Consider the following 19984-nt stretch of genomic DNA (forward strand, 5'->3'; position numbering starts at 1 on the left):
GGAAGTAGGATTGCCCAACCTTCCTTCCGAGGAGTGGCTGGTGGGTTTGAACCGCCAGCCTTCAGGTTAGCAGTCAAGTGCCTTAGGCACTATGCTACCAGAACTCCTATACATTACTGTAGGAGACACATTTCTTTGAACTGCCATTGATAATGTTGTTGAGACTGATCACAGGTTTAGAGAAATCATCGTCATTTTACTGTTTTGTTTTCACATTTCTTGCTAGAAAATAGTCTATGTTGTTATTTAGGCACTATACAGATGCCTAGTTCTCTATAAACCCTTTACCTAATTAATAATTTCTTTTTTCCTAATTAATAATCTTGACAACAATTGATAATCCTTGCCTGAGTCAGTTGATTTCTTTGAGGATTATGAATGACAACTTTGAAATTTCTTTCATTCTTTCTATTTTAGCCAGTATTTTCCTGTGATAGAGCCCTGTATCAGTAGAGAAAGCCTATTTGGTTACCCAGAAATAACAATTCCCACTGAAAAGTCAGGATAAAAACTTAATTTTTTCCTTTGGTTGCCAATTTAAAGTAAAGTCAAAAATAGTTTTAATCACCACCTCAAATGTTAATATTTGAGTTTTTTTCTGACCGTTTTCCAAGTGGTATTATGAGCTCATGAATTTTCATAGAGTTTGAAAATCAGTGATTGACTTCTTTGGATTAACTACAGTTAATCATTCTTTTCCATGCTCAAATTACTATACCTTTGGCCAGTGGGCCTCTTTGAACTGACTTCTTTGTCCTTTTAATGCAACCTTTACTGTTTTTATTTTTAAAAAAAATTTTAAATTTCAAGTACAGTGCTATAATGAATACACGTGTCTCACTTAAGTTAATCAGAAGTTGGCAAACAGTGATACTTATCCTCTAAAAACTTTACCATGTCTTTTAAAAAGAAATATTCTCCTACATGGCTAGAATATCATTATCACATCTGAGAAATTTATCATTAATATAATAATAATATATATATATATTTCACATTCAGACATCTTCAATTATTCCAGTATGCCTTTATAGGCTGAGGAAGAATATTTGGTCCGGGTCCTGTATTTGGTTGTCATATATCTTTTGGTTTGTTTTTTAATGACGTTTGACTATTTGGAAAAATCAAAGCCAGATGTCTTACCGAGTATTCCATAATCTGGATTTGTCTAACTGCTTCCTTGTGGTTAGGTTCATGTTAAATATTTCTGGCAAGAATACTATATAGGTGATGTGTCCTTCTCAGTATATCACATCAGGAGACACATATGCCAGTTTGTCCCATGATTGGTAATACTAAGTCTGATCACATAGTTAGATGGTATCTGTTAGATTTCCCTTTTGTGTTCTATGAGTTGATACTTTGAGATCATGTAAGTATCCTGTGCCCCAAAGATTTTTAACTCGATTACATTGCTGTTTGCAGAGTGATGATTTTCTGATTTTCTTGTTAACTTACTAGCCATCATTCTTCTACTACAAAGGAATCCTTCTTCCTGCTTTTGATCCCTGTGGACTCAGATTCCATTTTATGTGTGTTATAACTCATAACCATCTTTATTCTTTTTGATGCTCAAATTGCTTCAAATTTGGCTTGTGATAATGACTCCATTAATTTTTCAAAGCCTTTTTAGCACAGTGATATGCCCCAGGCTCACCTTAATACCTTCCATGTCATTCATTTTTCTGATGAGTTATGGTTCCTTTTAGTGTGGAATGATATCAGAGATTACCATCTGGGTGGTAGGGAGCACTAATAAAAGCAGAGCTGCTCTAGTTTTAGTGAGAGCCTATTGGGCCTCATACATCTTACTGCACTGAGAAATCACACTATACCTCTAACTGTGGCCCCTGTGGCATTTTACTGAACCTTAGGAAGCCCTACAAAGAGCAGTTTGAAATCCACAGGACTTAAAATTTTTATCATTTTCCTTTTTGCTCTTAAGATTGGGGCTAAATGTTTATTAACAGAACCTGTATATGTCTGAAGAGTGGCTTGCTGCTTACACATAATCATCCAGATACATTCTTCCTTTCAGTCCAGAAATTTGTATCTTACATGCTTACCACAACCTCATGAAATAGTTTCTCTTTAAAATAATAACAAACACAGTATTTGTTCTTTAACCTTGTGCTCCTCCTTTCTCTGTTAGTACCTTCTGATATAGGAGCCTTAGTAGCACTTACAGAACACCTACTATTTCTGTGTTCATTCTATCTCTGTATCTTCCTTATCTTAGTCCCAACATGGCCAACACAGTCAATGCTGCTCTGAAGCCTTTGGAAACACTTTCCCGGATTGTGAACCAGCCCAGTAGCCTATTTGGCAGCAAGAGTGCTTCTAGCAAGAACAAGTCTGAGCAGGATGCTCAAGGAGCCTCTCAGGATTCCAGTAGCAACCAGCAGGACCCAGGTAGGACTGGAGAACTAGAGGGGGTGGGAATAGTTATTTGGTACTGGGCATGGAATCACATCTATTCTAGCTTGGCATTGTTTGCCTGGAAACTTGCTGGCCTTCCAGAGATATATCATAGTAGTGTGGGAATCTGCCCCACAAAGAATTCCTTAAAATTGCAGCCTTATTTGGCTATCCTCACACGTAGCCTTGTTTTTTCCTTTGTCACCCATTCATTTATTCTCTGAGAACTTGTAAACTTGCCCAGGAAGGGACCTTACTGTCTTCATGCTTGCCTCATGGTGCCTAGCTCATAGGCACTCTTTGATTATTTTGCTGGTTGGTTGATTGTTTCAGGCGAGCCTGGGGAAGCTGAAGTGCAGGAGGAGGATCATGATGTCACTCAGACAGAGGTGGCAGATGGGGATATCATGGATGGGGAGGCTGAAACCGACTCAGTGGTGATTGCTGGGCAGCCTGAGGTGCTCAGCTCACAAGAGATGCAGGTAGGGAAGGCAGATCACCCAGCATACCCCTATTATGGCGCTGAACCAAACTCCCAGGTGGTATGGGTGGGTGATTACTTTAGATCCTTGCCTCAATCCTGTCTGCTTTGCAGAGTACAGATGATATGCTTAGTAGGTGCTCATTAAATGTATTTGAATTGTATTAAATGAGGGGATGGGACAGGGCCAGGATTCTGTGTACTATGAAATGGTGTAGATTCCAACAACAAAACAAGTACAGGTAAAATGTTGAAGTAGAAGGCTGGCCTGAGGCCTTTGGGTCCAGGGTCTTTGATTTACTTGGCTCTGGTCATTATTGGAAGCTTTTTAACATCACCTATAGCACCAGCTCTTACTGGGGCATTAAATGGCAGTCTTCTAAAGACCCTAATGAAAGTATTATAATTTCTGGAGCCTGGTAGCATTGGGTAAAAAAATGGGCCGATGTTCCTAAGCTGCTGGCTCTAAGGAGATTTTACATGTATTTCTATACAGTATAAAGACTAACCTAGTATCAGATAATTGGAAAAGAACCATCTGAAGGACAGTTTGAGTGTGTGAGCATGTGATAGTTCTGTGATATTAACACCAAGCATTGGGGTTTTGTGTAACATCCACTGTCACACATGTCCTAGAAATATATGCTCCCTTGCTGGCTTTTTTAGGGTTTCCATGCCCACAATGATAGACTTGTGTGCATCCATGTATATATGTTCTGTTTCTCTCCAGGTTGAAAATGAGCTGGAGGACCTGATAGATGAGTTGCTTGAGAGGGATGGCGGATCTGGGAACAGTACAATTATAGGTGAGAGCCCCAGAACTGAGTATAGCCTCTTCCTTTGCCTCAGTCTCTCTTGGGAGGACCCTTTTTTTTCATCATCTGCTTGCTCAGCTCTGCCTAAGGGCTCATAGCCAGCCTAGATTGCTGCTTGTCTTAATGTTCACAGTCTTACAGATGAGAAATTCACAAAACATCTACAGACCTGTGGCAGGTCTGAAGTGTTGCCTGTGGGGTGGGGGTGGGGTTGACCATCAGTATAGATGATACATCCGACACATTGAAAGAATGTCATTCACGGAAGCCTAGAGAAGGCTGTGTAGGGTGAGAAGGTGCTTTTCTTTCAGTTCTTCAATGAAATCAGAGGCTTTTTGCCTCTGAGTCTCAGTAGTGTGTGAAAAATGATTGTTCCCTAAGGGTGGCCCTTTTACCTCTCAGAGGGAAAATGGCAACGGTTACCCTACTGTCACCTGGCTCCAGCAGTATATGTGTTACTTGTTTTGATTGTATTGGTTAAGTAAATCAAAGGATAAATGGAAGTAGACGCTTATTTTTAAGTTTTACAAAGCTTTTTCACACCTAGTATACTCTCTGGTTTCACAATTAATGGGATTGGCAAGGCAGATGTGATCATCCCATTTTACAGATGAGGAAACTGAGACTCAGACAGGTAAAGTGACTGGCCAAGCTCACCTCGCTGGTTGATAACAGAGAATCCAGGTCTTCTCCCTCGTCCAAAAAAAGTGGCTATCTGCTAGGTATACATAGCTACTTTAGGCGCACCCGATCTGGAAAGGGAAGTCCTCTGTTGTTCAGTGAAGGCTCTGCTCTGTAACCTTCAGTGAGTAGAAGTGGAGAGGATGAATCACAAGAGGACGTGCTGATGGATGAAGCTCCTTCCAACCTCAGCCAAGCTTCCACCTTGCAGGCCAACCGAGAAGGTGAGAGTGCCGAGGCCAGAAAGGCCTCCCTTCTTGCCCTGCACGTCTGACAGACAGTATACTAGGGTTTTCCTGGAGGCAGCTGCCCAAATGTGCAGAATAAGGAAGCATCTGTCTGCATGCGCTGACATACACCATCCACTATATCCTCAGCCAGTTTTTCAATTAACATATAACTACTGCTTGTCCAAAGTTTGTCACTTCTTACTTGGTTCGCTTTCTTCTCACCCACCTGCTATCATCGCTCCAGATTCCAGGGCTGGAAAGGCAAGGGGGCACCAGCAGACTTGGCCAAGTCCTAGACCATTGATCCAAAAGCACCACCCTATACTGAGCCTCCACATTCAGCCACCCTGCTCAGTGTGTTGATGCATTGATTGGCACTCTCAGGAAATCGGGGCTGGCTCACTAAGTCTGTACATTACCCCAGATCTGGTTCTTCCTCTCATAGAGTCAGATACCCCATCTCCTTCCCACTCAATCTGCTGGCCTTCTCAGTAGCCTGTTTTCTAGCTGCTCAGTATAGTCCTCCACTGTGCTCCCTTTGTTTTAGATTCCATGAATATCCTGGACCCTGAGGATGAGGAGGAGCACACTCAGGAAGAGGACAGCAGTGGCAGTAACGAGGATGAGGATGATAGTCAGGATGAAGAGGAGGAGGAGGAGGAAGATGAGGAAGATGATCAGGTGAGGGGGGACTGTGTTTGGGTTGGTTCAGACAACCTCTTCCTTGGGAGCACAGCTGGAGAAAACCAAGTCTGGGTTGCTAGCCTCAGCACCTCCCTCCCTCATGTGCAAATGTGGCCATGACACCAGACTTCAGAAAATCCTTACCTCCAGCAATTCTCCATCTCCTGTTTTCCCCTTAAGGAGGATGATGAAGGTGAAGAAGGAGATGAAGACGATGACGACGATGGCTCTGAGATGGAATTGGATGAGGATTACCCTGATATGAACGCTTCTCCCTTGGTCCGATTTGAGCGCTTTGACCGGGAGGATGATCTCATCATTGAGTTTGACAACATGTTCTCCAGTGCTAGTAAGATACAGGGGCTCAGACGGGTTTTATCTCTTGATTCTTATACCCTTCTGTAGGGTAAGCCAAGCACTGAACCAGAGCAACTATCACTCTGATACATTACAGCACTTCTTTTCCTATGCTGACCTCCTGGGGCAAGGGATATCTGAATCCGTCTCTCTCAGTAGCGTATACTTTGAAGAAAGAATGAGAAGCAGCTTTTCTTCTCTCCACCTCAGTAAACAGGCAGCCATTTTACAGCCTGGACAACTTGATGACTTGCTTGATTTAAAAAAAAAAAAAAAGTGAGACTATGGCTGAATGCATCAGGCACCTTTGCACATGCTACAGTAACAGGGCAATCAATAATCCTTATGTCTGTAGTACTGGAGCTTGAGGTTTTTGATGAACATCTTTAAACTTGGCATTGGGGATTAGAATTGAGCATATTCTTTCACCCTGTTCATCAAGGATGCATCTTTTCAGAGGAAGGGAATAAATTTCTTCCCTTCTCCCCCATCAGTGTCCAAGTTTCCCCCTAGTATCCAGTTAGAGAGTTCCTGTAATCAAGCGATCTTGAAAGGACAAGTCTTGACCCCAGATTACAAGTGTAATATGGGAGAAAACACTGAATTATTCTGGTCTGTTGTCTTGGCCAAGTAAGCTCTTACCTCTTTGAGCCTCAGTTTATCACCTGTAAATGAAAGGTTTCAAAAGCGGGGAGGTGCTGAGGGTTGAATCAGATGATTTTCAAGATGCCTTCTATTCTGTGATTCTCTTTACCATTTTGTGATTTCCATCAATCTTCCTTATAGCTGAGCCTTTGTCTATTCAACAAATTGAACAAATATTTGAGGAGCGCCTAGTGTGCCCTAGGTACAAGAAAACAGTCCTCATCTCTTAGAGGAGCTTATGGTCTATTAGAAATTACATCTAAACAGGCATTACATTGCAGTATGGTAAGAAAGCACATAGTAGTAGGTTACTAACCTAATCTGTGTAAGTTAGGCTTCACATAGGAAGTGACGTCTAGTCTAAGAATGAAAGAGCAGGTAAAGAAGGGGGTCTGCATGTATCACTGTGTCTGTGGTATGGAAAATGGATTGGGATAAAGGTAGTATGTAGGAGGCTGTTGGCAGTTTATGTAAGAGACGATGGCATAAGCTATGGTAGTGTCAGTGATAATAGATGAGGTGTGGGAATGAGGGAGAAAGGACAAAGCTCAGGTTTCCGTGTGAGGAGGTAAGGCCCAGGAGACATGGTTCTGCTTAAACAACCATGGAAGAAATTTCTTCTTGACACTGACTCCTTTGCATTTTGTCCTTGCAGCAGACATCCCCCCATCTCCAGGAAATATCCCTACAACCCACCCACTAATGGTACGCCATGCAGACCACAGTTCCTTAACATTGGGCAGTGGCTCTTCTACTACTCGTCTTACCCAGGGCATCGGGCGCAGTCAGAGAACCCTAAGGCAGCTGACGGCCAATACAGGCCATACCATTCATGTTCACTACCCAGGGAACCGCCAGCCCAATCCTCCTCTCATACTTCAGAGGTGAGTTACAGTTTTCTGAAACTCTTGTAGGAATCTTCACTGTGCTTTAGCATTGTCCTGACCTTGGGGAAAAAAGTCTTATCAGTCACTTCATGCTCTTGCCACACATACAAATGAAGTGTTCATCCATCTCTTCATGGATTATTTGTGTATCCTTTTGTGGAATACCAAGTTGATGACATGTTCTTTTACTTGAGAGTCCTGTGCATTAATCCCTCATGGAGAAACAGATTCAAGAAGTGAAAGAAAGGGATACAGGTGTTATAATGGTCAGTGTAATTCAGTGGTGGAATTCTCACCTTTCATGTAGGAGACCTGGGTTTGATTTCCAGCTAATACACCTCATACACAGCTACCACCTGTCTGTCAGTGGAGGCTTGCATGTTGCTATGATGCTGAACATGTTTCAGAGGACCTTCCAGACTAAGACAGACTAGGAAGAAAGGCCTGGTGATCTATTCAAAGAAAAATTATGGATGATGGTCTACTCACAACTCATCGTGGGGATGACACAGGACTGGGCAGCATTTTGTTCTGTTGTGCATGAGGTCCTCATGAGTTTGGTGCTGACTCTACAGCACTAACAGTATACTGGCTACATTAGAGATGTAAGAGAGGCTTACTCTAACACGGTGCCTGGCTTATCAATGACACTGTGCCGGAACTATGAAATCATATACAAGCTCTGCCCAAACAAAATTCTCAAACTGGTAGAGTAGTCAGAAGAGTCAGAAGTTATATGTAGCCTGATAATAATAGTTTACATTTAATTAGTGAATTCAGGAGGGTCTCTTAATAACTAGTTGCAGGAGCCCTATGAACTTGCACTGACCATGGTACCCCACCATCACTCTACAGGTTGCTGGGTCCCTCAGCTGCTGCTGACATCCTTCAGCTGAGCAGCAGCCTCCCCCTACAAAGCCGGGGCCGGGCCCGCCTCCTGGTGGGCAATGATGACGTCCACATCATCGCCCGCTCTGATGATGAACTACTGGATGACTTTTTCCATGACCAGAGCACAGCTACCAGCCAAGCAGGCAAGTTTGTATAGTGGAAGGTAGGGTAACGTTTGTCAAATTTTCCTTTTCGTTGCTGAGGTAAAGCAGAATAGTACCTGTCCTGGAAACTCCATTTTATAGGAGCCAGAACTACTCAGTGGCTTAGCAGAAGACAGCAAAAGCTTTTAGTGTCTCTGGGTACTTACTGTGAGCCCAACCTTGTGATAGACATTACACTGGATTCTCTAAGGAAAATACCACAAGGAGTGTATCAGTTGATACTTGACAAGGCCAAGAATATCACTTTCCTTTTTTTCCTTCCCAAAGGAACCTTGTCCAGCATCCCCACAGCCCTGACCCGCTGGACAGAGGAATGCAAAGTTCTTGATGCTGAGAGCATGCACGATTGTGTTTCAGGTGTGTGGCAGTTGATTATCAGGGAGGTGAGCTTCCAGGCCTTGGGCGAGTGCATGTTTCCCTAGTTCACTGTGGCCATAAGCTCTGCCTTTTGGCTTTCTCCATCACCCTACCAGACCAGCCTCTGATCTTTGCCTCCTTGATATAGTCGTTAAAGTGCCCATTGTCAATCACCTGGAATTCCTGAGAGATGAGGAGCTAGAAGAAAGGCGGGAGAAACGCAGGAAACAACTGGCTGAGGAAGAAACAAAGATAACTGACAAAGGCAAAGAAGATAAGGAAAACAGGGATCAGAATGCACAGGTATTCCCAAAGGCTGGGAGGATTCATCTTTGCCTACGTTTCCCTTAATTTTCATACAGTTTTGGCATACACATGGCTCCAAGAACCACTGAAGAATCCTAGGACATTCACATCACATTGAACCTGAAAAACGATTCATTCTAAATTTATTATATACTCACAGTTTTTAATGGAAAGAATTCAAACCTAGAGGGAAAATTATTTCCCCATTGTCTCACTGGGTAAAGCTAAAGCTGGAACCAGAATAGCTCCTTAATAAGCACAATGTGTATGTTGTCTCTATCTTCCATGACTGAAATTTGACTTGGTCAGGGGACTTGGAATTTAACAGTAGCATATGCTCTTGGTTGTTCACTTCGTGATCTGCCAGTGTGGGGTACCTTATCAAGATCCCATTCCATCAGTTGGAAAAAATCAGCCTTAGGCATCAGATCAGAGGATACATTCCTGCTTTGAACCCCATCACCACTAGTCATTTTTTAGGGCTCAATTTGTGAAATCTGTAATAATGGTTTTGGTTAGAAAAGACCTATCTACCATTTTGTGACACTTCAGAGACATCTAATAGTAGAGCTTTAAAATGTATGAGGTAAAAGCTGATAGAATTACAAAGAAATTTTAAAACATTAGTGAAAGATTTCACCATACCCCATTTAGCAGTTAGGGTATCAGATTTAAAATAAATAAATAAGGACATTGAAATGTTACAACAACAGGTTTGAGCTGATAACATCTTTATACAGAACTTTTTACCTGATAAACACAATGTTGTTTTAAACACTTGGGAAACAAGCAACCCTAGCATATGATTGAAAAAGCTAGAGAGAGAAAAAAAAAAAAAAGCCCAAGGAAGAGAAATTCATAGCTAGATAAGAAGAGCTTTAAAAAATTCTGGCTAGTCTTAAGATTATATTTAGTTTTTTTCCTATGTCCAACACTAGGGTGATTTTTATAGTTCAGTTAACCACTTGGTTGTGTTGTGTCCATTTCCCTCCCCCTCCCACAAGCCATCCTTAACTGTGAGTATGTATAGAGAAATACCTAAGCATTTTCTGTCTAGGTCATTGAACTCTTCTGGATAGTGTGTGTGAGGGATAGTGGCTGTTGAAGTTGATCTCTGTCTTCTGTTGTAGTCTCATATTGGTTGTCCCTTCTCTTGATAGTGTACTGCATCCAAGACAAATGACTCAACTGAACAGAACCTGTCAGGTAACTTTCCCTTTCTTTTCTCCTTACTAAATATTGATTGGTTCTTTATCCTGACTTTTCTGAATAGCTGGCCCAAGTGGGCTGAAGATGAACACTGGTGCTCTGTAGGATGAGGTAGTAGATTGTATAGTTTTAGGGTTATACCCCATCTTGGAGATAACTATACAGTCTACTGTCTTTCCCACGGTGGTACACTTCCCCTCTGACTGGATCTGTTCAGGTTCTTGCTTTGATTATGCTGTGTTTCATCCTGGCACGTATAGCCAGGTTATTTATCCTGTTCCCTTTCCTGGCTGCACCTCTGTCCTCTGAAACTGAGCATACATTTTTGAGGTAGTTGGTCCTTTGGTGCCTAACATGGTGGGTGGTGCTTCATGAGAATACCTGATGATAGTGGTTCCCTGATGCCAGTGGAAATGAACACAATAAGGCTGAATTTATTTAAAGGACTTTTTTTTCCATAATTATATCCTTCCTAATTTTGTAGTATCAAAATATCATTAAAAGTTGTTGGCAGGATTTTTTTTATATGGCAAAACTAAAAGTTTGTAATCCTGTATTGATCTCTTTCTTTAATCTTAATTTTATTGGTCCATAGAATCTAAAAGCTTAGAACCATTGTCTGGGTCAGTCTGCTTTGCAGGAAGATGGTTCTGTGGGCTAAATAATATTCCTACCATATGCTTTTTAATCCTTCAAATTTTAAAAATGGTCAGTAGCCATTTTATTATTTTAACAACCAGTTTGTGTATTATTATTTGTCTTCCCCACCCCTTTTTCCTCAGAACTTTCTTCTACTTCTTTATACCTTCTGTCTCCTTTGGCACTTGAGTTGAGAATGACTGTATCAAAGCCTACACAATATTTTTTAAAGCACTGAAAGAGGGTAGGTGTCCTAATGCCTTTAATCCAGCAAAAGGTCTCTGAAAAGGTCTGTCACCAGGTAGCATGACCTTTTAACTTTTTTATTCTTGCCTGCTGCTCTTACTAGAAGACTGTACTCATACCGGGGTGAGGTAGTAAGTTGTATTGTTGTGGGGTAGGGATTATAGGCCCCAATTAGAAGATAACTATACAACCTACTACTTTCCCTGGTGTGTGGCATATTCACATTTAGTCTTGGTATTGTTGCATCCAGCAGACAAAGTTATAGATACTCTTTTTATAACTAGGACAAAAAAAAGGAAGAGGAAGGGGGTAGACAATGTTTAAAGTGTGGCACATGTCATTAGAAAGTGACTTGTCTTTCATTCATTGGCACATGTAATTGGTTATTTTAACTTCAGTCATGAACTCAAACATTTTGCTATTCTTTGACTGTATAAGGATTTCATATATTCAGAAATAGAACAAATATGTGCAAAAGGAAATGGAAGGTGTACTTACGAGTTTTAAGATAAATTCTGATCATTTCTTGCTCTAAATAGATGAGGAAATTGGAGAATTGAATTTTCTGTGTACCTATAGAAACATTAGGAGCTCTGGTAGCATAGTCCCTAAGGCACTTGACTGCTCACCAGAAGGCTGGCGGTTCAAACCCACCAGCCACTCCTCGGAAGGAAGGTTGGGCAATCCTACTTTCGTAGTGATACTGCCTCGGAAACCCAAGGAGGGGGCGCTATGAGTCAGGTCCAACTCGACAGCACATAACAACAGCAACAACACATAGAGACATTTAGCCTCATCCTATATGTGTGGCTTGAAATTTTCCACTTCCACCTGGGTATAATTCTTTGGATCCATAAAGAACCAGATCCCCATATTTTGGAACAGAGCTAACAATACCTTAGCTCTCATCCTGGGTATACCGGACTATCCAAGAATGTTTCTTGGAGAAGTTGGTGGTGGGAAGAATCCTGCATTTCTGACTAGGTGGAGATACTTGTCAATCCACATGTGCTGATTGGGTGGCTCCCCTAGTCCTTGGATGATTGCCCCTTAATCCTCATTATTGTTCTTTTTGAGAAAGATGGGAATCCTATGCCCGACAGCTACCCAACAACCCCATCTTCAGCTGATGCAGCTACATCAGAGTCCAAGGAGACCCTTGTCACTCTGCAACCCTCACAACAGCAACCAACACTCCCACCCCCACCAGCCTTGGGAGAGATTCCTCAAGAGCTGCAGTCCCCAGTTGGAGAAGGGGGAAGTTCTACACAGCTACTGATGCCTGTAGAGCCAGAGGAACTGGGTCCTACAAGACAAAGTGGAGAAGCAGAAACAACTCAGATGGAGTTATCCCCAGCTCCCACTATAAGTGAGTAGAAATTCAGATTTTAGGAGGTGGAACGTAAGAGAAGAATAGACATCTTTGTAGTTTCTCTCTGCTCTCTTACTTTAGAGAAATAATAGGAGATCAAGAATTACAGTGCACGTTAGCTTTCTTTACCTAAATGGAGGTTTCATCATGTTGTTATACATCTCAGGTTCTAATGATACTGATGATAATACCTACCATTTATTGAGGTCATTCTGTTCCTATTCTATCATACCAGGCTTATTATTTAAATTCTTTAAAAGCATCCCTCCAAAGTAGATGGTGTTACATAAATAAACTGAGAATCAGAAGTGAAATAGCCCAAAAGTCACTCGGTAAGTGGTTGACCTGGGATTAAAATTGTAGTGCGAAAGACATTTGGCTTCTGACCAAGATCAGCAGTTCAAACCCACCAGCTGTTTCACAGGAAGAAGATGAGGCAATCTACTTACATAAAGATTTACAGCCTTGGAAACCCAGTGGGCTGCTGACTGGATAGAATTAACTCAGTAGCAGTCTTTTTTTGGGGGGGGGGGGGGGGGTATGCCTTACTTTAAAGCTTGGTCTCCTTCAACAGTTTCAGGAATGACAAGTAACCCCACATATACAGCCCTCCCCCTCTTCCTGGCAGTTACCATTTATCTCATGACACTTACTTCCCACTGATTTAAAATGTGGCCTCAGAATTCTTCTCAGCACAGTTACCCTACTCCAATAGAGTAAATTGAAACTTGTTTGGCATCATTGCTTCATACCGTGCTGCCTATGATGTGCTCTGGAGAAAACATAACGTGTAATTTTTTTTTTCAGGGCACCTTGTTTATTTAGCTAACCAGAACCAACATGCTTATATAAATGGTACCTACAGGGAATCTAAAAGTTACAAGGATCCCTTAGCTAGGGTGCTTAAGGAAGGTGCTTTGCAGGCTTGTTCTGGGCACTGTAAGTGTTCAACAAATGATACAAAGGGCTTGAGCTGAGCCTTAAAAAATATGTGAGATTTAGGGTGAATAGAAGGCCAGCATGGATGAAGCAGGCAAGGAGAAATGTGATCTGACTCCTCTTAAGGGAAAAATCCTATCAAAGACCTTGTCTGTCATGTTGCTGTTTATTAATACTGCCCACTATTCCAGGCAGAGACCTAACCTCTCCCTACAACTTCCTCTTAGCCTCTCTTTCACCAGAGCGAGCTGAAGATTCTGATGCACTGACGGCTGTCAGCAGTCAACTGGAAGGTTCGCCTATGGACACCAGCAGCCTGGCTTCTTGTACCCTAGAGGAGGCTGTGGGTGACTCTTCAGCAGCTGGCAGTTCTGAGCAGCCCACAGCAGGCAGCACCACTCCTGGAGATGCCCCACCAGTTGTGGCAGAAGTGCAAGGCAGGGGTGATGGGTCAGGGGAAACTGCCCAGCCACCTGAGGATGGGTAAGCACTGGGGATGGGAGGGGAAAAGGAGGGGGCAGGATGTGTTGAAGGGTGTTTCAAGTCATATTCATGCCTATTAACTGTGGACATGTTTATTACATTTGGGAGATCAACCTATCTTCTGTGGGAGAGAGGATATTGGAAGAACATTTTGTAAATGTGAATGGGAAGCCATGACACAATGAATAACCTGCAAATTATTTCCCTCAGCTCTCCCCCTGCATCCTCTGAGAGTTCTTCCACCAGAGATTCTGCTGTAGCCATATCTGGAGCAGATTCCCGAGGAATCCTAGAAGAGCCACTGCCTTCAACAAGCAGTGAAGAAGAAGATCCCCTTGCAGGCGAGTTCCACACGTACTCTGGTCATTTGGGGATTGTTAAGCCCTCTAGTAGTAGCATTTGGCAGAGAAATGTCCACCATTCAAACAGTGTCATCCAGAATGGAGGGCATCATATGTAGGTAAAGGATTGGCAGTCAGTGGGTCTGGTAGTGTGGCATATTTCTCCTGTTTTCATTGATAATTTAGCAAAAAACCAAACTCACAGCCGTAGAGTCAGATCCGACTCATAGCCACCCCTCCTTGGGTTTCCAGAGCGGTATCACTAGAGAAGTAGATCGCCCAGTCGTCTTCTGAGGAGTGGCTGGTGGGTTTGAACCACCACCCTTCAGGTTAACAGTCAAACACGTTAGGCACTATGCTACCAGAGCTCTCATAATTGAGGGAATGATAATATCTACGTGGTGGTGATTTTATGAAGGCTAAGTGACAGGCTTTACAAGGAACCTGGCAGAAATGAATTATTTTATAAACGTCTAGGGAAGCTGGTTAGGTTTGCTCTATGTGTCCTGTGTCCTTTGCAAACACTGAGGACATATAAAGCTGATTTCCCTAAGCATTAACATTGGTTTCTTTTCCCCATAGGTTAGCTATCTGCCTGGGGTACATCTTAGGCATCAGTAGACATGTGAGTCACCTCACGTCTTGCATTTCTCCTCAGGTATTAGTCTCCCCGAAGGTGTGGACCCCTCTTTTCTGGCTGCTCTGCCAGATGACATCCGCCGGGAAGTCCTACAGAACCAGCTGGGCATCCGTCCACCAACTCGGACTGCCCCCTCAACAACTAGCTCAGCTACTTCAGTGGTGGGGAATCCTGGCGTGACTGAAGTGAGCCCTGAGTTCCTGGCTGCCCTGCCTCCAGCCATTCAGGAAGAAGTATGTGAGCGGGTAGATGATGGGGCCAGGCTGCTTTGCAATAGCTATGCCCCCATTGACTAATTTCTGCTCCATAGGTGCTAGCACAGCAGAGAGCTGAGCAACAGCGTCGAGAACTGGCACAGAGTGCCAGTTCAGACACCCCCATGGACCCTGTAACCTTCATCCAGACTCTGCCATCAGACTTACGCCGTAGTGTCCTAGAGGATATGGAGGACAGTGTGTTAGCTGTGATGCCACCTGATATTGCAGCTGAGGCTCAAGCCCTAAGGCGAGAGCAAGAAGCCCGACAGCGGCAGCTCATGCATGAGCGTCTCTTTGGGCACAGCAGCACCTCTGCACTCTCTGCCATTCTCCGAAGCCCGGGTACAGAGGGAGGCAAGTGGGAGGGCTCTGGGATGCCCAACTTTGGTCAGATGAGACACTGTTGTTCCCCTTTGTGTTGTCTATGCCCAGACTATTAATCCCCTCTCCAATCTCAGTTTCCTTTTTTTTTCTTCCAGCTTTCACCAGTCGTCTGAGTGGTAACCGTGGGGTCCAGTACACTCGCCTTGCCGTGCAGAGAGGAGGCACCTTCCAAATGGGAGGGAGCAGCAGCCATAACAGGTACCTTTGTCATTTATCACCTTCCCATGCCATCTCTCTACTAGTCCAACTCTCATATAGATGTAGAAACTGAAATCATGAGCAGCTGAGTTTTTTTCTAGCATATTTACTTGATGAGTAGGAGAGCCACATCTTTGAACTACTCATTCAGAAAGCTATGCCTTTGGGTTAGTCTTAACTAAGTAGATCATAATCATAAACTAATGCAAGCTGACAGCAGGCACTAGCTATGCTCTAGAAGGAAAGCCTTCTGCTTTCCATGCAAATAAGAAAACAATGAACTACTTGCTTTGATACTATAGTGTTTAGGCTAGGGAAATAAAGAGGAATTAGTTATTAATCAGCCTTGAGAAAAGTGGGCCCAATATGCCAAGATGTGAAAGGGCGTAATCAGTTCCAACATGTAAGGCAGGCATGGCTCCCTTCTTTCTGGTAGTCTAAAAGAAGGCAGAAATGAGTGTTGTCATGATACAGGGCTATACGCATACTTTAGATAACTGTCAGTTTCCTAATTTTTATGCTGTACTATAGTTATATAAGATGTAACCAAGTGTTGAAACTAGGTGAAGGGTACTCAGGGACTTCTCCTTACTGTCTTTGCAACTTTCTGTGAATCTGTAATTATTTTCAAAGAAAACTTTGAATTTTTTTAAACGTTAATTACCTCAGTTGGGCAGTCAGATTTTACCAATTGATGGTACTTGATACAGACCTGAGCTAGAATAGAATCTCTGCTCTCTTTTCAGTCACTCTCTGGTGTAGGCAAGTCACTTAACCTAGTTGAGCCTTTTGTTCATCATCTCAGAAATGGGCAATTCTCTAATCATCACAGCAACCTTGTATTAAAGATGATAATAGAAATTGTAAAATGCCTGGTACATAGTAGTCATTGGGTAAGGGCAGCTGTTGTTATATTAAGAGAGCTTAACTGAATCCCCTTCCCTTCTTGTGCCTCCTTGGAGACTCCATGTTTTTTTCACATGTAACATACCCATGTAAACAACACAGAAGTGCTACACATAGCACACATAGGAAACTAATGCATGAGAGAATTGCTCAGTTTGTTAAAGACCCATGTAAAGTGTGCATTATTTACATAAAAGTAAAATAATCCAGCTCATTTCCCTACTCATAGCCTAACCCCAGACCTCTAGCTGGTATTGACTAACGACTATTCTAATTCCAGGCCTTCTGGCAGTAATGTGGATACTCTTCTCCGCCTCCGAGGCCGGCTTCTCCTGGACCATGAAGCCTTGTCTTGTCTCCTGGTCCTACTTTTTGTAGATGAGCCAAAGCTCAATACTAGCCGTCTACACCGAGTACTGCGAAATCTCTGCTACCATGCCCAGACCCGCCACTGGGTCATCCGCAGCCTGCTCTCCATTTTGCAGCGCAGCAGTGAGAGTGAGCTATGCATTGAAACACCCAAGCTCACCACAACTGAGGAAAAGGGGAAAAAGTCAAGCAAGAGCTGTGGGTCAAGCAGCCATGAGAACCGGCCCCTGGACTTGCTACACAAGATGGAGTCTAAGAGCTCCAACCAGCTTTCTTGGCTCTCAGTATCCATGGATGCTGCCCTAGGCTGCAGGACTAATATATTCCAGATCCAGCGTTCAGGGGGGCGCAAACATACTGAGAAGCATGCAAGCAGTGGCTCCACTGTCCATATCCACCCCCAGGCTGCTCCTGTTGTCTGCAGACATGTTCTGGACACACTCATTCAATTGGCCAAGGTGAGAAGCTTGAAGGAACTTAACTCCTTGATAAATAACAAGAGGGTTTGCAACAGAAATCTAAGTGAAATCAGAACACTGAGTGAATCTCTGTTCTGGCCTTTCTCTTTGCTGTTATGTTAAGTGTTGAGCCCTCTTTTGTTTCTGGGAAATTGTCCATTAAATAAATACCTTTGGGATTTTTTATCTTTATTCTTTACAGTTTTATGCATTATCATTCAGTCATCAAAACAACCAACTGCAGTCTGTATAATCCCAGTTTTACAGGTGAAGAAATGGATACAGAAAGTTTTAGTAGCTTTGTCTTGTGTGGCTAGTCAGTGATGGAACTGGACCTAGCCCATAATTCTGTCATTTGAGGGCCTACCTTGTGCCAGGGTCCTTGCAGTGTAGGAATCCTCCCTATTTTATAGATGCAAAGGCAAAGGCTCAGAAAAGTTTGCAAGTCTATCTGTTGCCCTGCAAAGCCCTTGTCCATTTCTTTAGACTACAGGGATATCTCTTGTATGAAACTCGTATGACATCTCTCATATGCTGCCAAAGCTGTCCAGAAGAAACAAGAGTTTGGGAACCAGTTGAATCCCTGTCAAGAAGACTCATTTTCTATATAGGCCCCTAGATCAATACCATCCTTGTTTTCCCCACAGGTGTTTCCCAGCCACTTCACACAGCAGCGGACCAAAGAAACTAACTGTGAGAGTGATCGGGAGAGAGGCAATAAGCAGGCCTGCAGCCCGTGCTCTTCACAGTCCACCAGCAGTGGCATTTGCACAGATTTCTGGGACTTACTGGTAAAACTGGACAACATGAATGTCAGCCGGAAAGGCAAGAACTCCGTGAAGTCAGTGCCAGTGAGCGCCGGTGGTGAGGGAGAAACTTCCCCATACAGCCTTGAGGCCTCTCCACTGGGGCAGCTCATGAACATGTTGTCACATCCAGTCATCCGAAGGAGCTCTCTCTTAACGGAGAAACTCCTCAGACTCCTTTCTCTCATCTCAATTGCTCTCCCAGAAAACAAAGTGTCAGAAGCACAGGCTAATTCTGGCAGTGGTGCTTCTTCCACCACTGCTGCAACCTCAACCACATCTACCACCACTACTACTGCCACCGCCACCACACCTACTCCCCCTGCTACAACCACCCCTGTCACTTCTGCTCCAGCCCTGGTTGCTGCCACAGCTATTTCCACCATTGCCGTAGCTGCTTCGACCACAGTGACTACCCCCACGACTGCTACCACTACTGTTTCAAGTAAGTGTTCATGTTGACTGATAGCTGTGGGTTGTGTTCTCTATACCCACCTCATTTCCTGCCCCCATCCAGGTATTCCCTAAATGATACCAGTCAGCTCGAATTGTATCTGTGATATCAGAATGTCTTCATTCTCATTCTCATCATCTGCAGTAGCTCTCTCTCCCTTCTTTTACTCTCTTTCCTTCCCTCCCCAACTCATTCTGTTTCACACTCAAACACTTCTGTGAAGACCACCAGGCATTCACTGAATGTGACTTCCCTAGGCTAAGCCCTAAAAAGAGGGAAGTAAAGGAACAGGGAAAATCTGCAACAGATTAGGAAGAATTATCTGAAGAAGATTTTGAAGAATAGCAGAGGCTGTGGTGGTAGAGAAATAGTTAAGGAGAATTGTCTAGAGTTCTTAGTCACCTTAGAAGGTAAAGTCATAAGAGTCTTTGACATCTAAAGTCATTTGGATTGGCCTTGGTGGGTGGATTTTTTTTTCCCACTATTTTCCCATTTTGAAGTACTGGACTGTTTAGAGATTGCATGGTTCTGCCACTTAAGTCTCTGGCTTGTGAGTTTTGCAGAAGCTTACAGTGTTCTGTCTGTTCCCTCAAAGCTTCTACTACTACTAAGGGCAGCAAATCTCCAGCGAAGGTGGGTGATGGAGGCAGCAGCAGTGCAGACTTTAAGATGGTTTCCTCTGGCCTAACTGAAAACCAGCTACAGCTCTCTGTGGAGGTGAGGCCATGATCTTCTGACTTTCCAGGGTTGGGGGAAGAAGGGTAGACGGGTTGATAATGACTTAGTTCTCAAGTTCGAGCTTAATTTTTCATCCTTTCCTTTCCCCAGGTATTGACATCCCACTCTTGTTCTGAAGAAGGCCTAGAAGATGCAGCCAATGTGTTGCTGCAGCTCTCTCGGGGGGACCCTGGGACTCGAGATACTGTCCTCAAGCTGCTACTGAATGGAGCCCGCCATCTGGGTTACACTCTTTGTAAACAGATAGGTAATAGCAGGAGTAAAACTTCCTGTTTTTGTGCAACCATCCACTTAGGTGTCTCCTCTTTCTGAAAGCATTCCTTGAACCCCCAGGCTGAATCAAACTCCTTTGTACTCCTATAACACAACCCCTATTTTTTCCTCTTTTATAGTACTGATAACACTGGGTTGTCACCTCTCATTTTCTTATTTGTTTTTTGAGAGCAAGGATGGACTGCTTTTTTTGCATTATCAATGCTTAGCACACAGCAGGGGAAAAGAGAATGCATCGGAACAGGAGTGCTTCCTGTCTCCTTTCTGAGCATCCATAAGAACTCCATGATGAGCCTCTTTTTTTTTTTTTTTTAATTGTGATTTGGGTGAAGATTTACACAACAAATTCACTTTCC

General features: G+C 43.2%; 1 protein-coding gene across 1 annotated transcript in view; it reads left to right on the forward strand.

Annotated features, from left to right (window-relative positions):
- HUWE1 (HECT, UBA and WWE domain containing E3 ubiquitin protein ligase 1) overlaps window positions 1-19984 on the forward strand; it is a 164163-nt gene that overhangs the window by 130515 nt on the left and 13664 nt on the right. Inside the window, exons 47-67 of the mRNA XM_007958089.2 lie at window positions 2240-2412; window positions 2752-2900; window positions 3630-3705; window positions 4521-4619; window positions 5173-5306; window positions 5490-5658; window positions 6967-7195; window positions 8054-8232; window positions 8521-8610; window positions 8759-8913; window positions 10077-10122; window positions 12092-12379; window positions 13549-13804; window positions 14015-14145; window positions 14804-15018; window positions 15096-15384; window positions 15522-15624; window positions 16811-17357; window positions 18005-18608; window positions 19213-19334; window positions 19446-19602. Of these exons, the coding sequence (XP_007956280.1) occupies window positions 2240-2412; window positions 2752-2900; window positions 3630-3705; window positions 4521-4619; window positions 5173-5306; window positions 5490-5658; window positions 6967-7195; window positions 8054-8232; window positions 8521-8610; window positions 8759-8913; window positions 10077-10122; window positions 12092-12379; window positions 13549-13804; window positions 14015-14145; window positions 14804-15018; window positions 15096-15384; window positions 15522-15624; window positions 16811-17357; window positions 18005-18608; window positions 19213-19334; window positions 19446-19602 (4211 nt within the window). The remainder of the gene's footprint in view (window positions 1-2239; window positions 2413-2751; window positions 2901-3629; window positions 3706-4520; window positions 4620-5172; window positions 5307-5489; window positions 5659-6966; window positions 7196-8053; window positions 8233-8520; window positions 8611-8758; window positions 8914-10076; window positions 10123-12091; window positions 12380-13548; window positions 13805-14014; window positions 14146-14803; window positions 15019-15095; window positions 15385-15521; window positions 15625-16810; window positions 17358-18004; window positions 18609-19212; window positions 19335-19445; window positions 19603-19984) is intronic.

The sequence above is a fragment of the Orycteropus afer genome, unplaced genomic scaffold, assembly GCF_000298275.1.
Source record: "Orycteropus afer afer isolate SDZICR_OR568_19922 unplaced genomic scaffold, OryAfe1.0 scaffold00848, whole genome shotgun sequence".
Lineage (NCBI taxonomy): Eukaryota > Metazoa > Chordata > Mammalia > Tubulidentata > Orycteropodidae > Orycteropus > Orycteropus afer.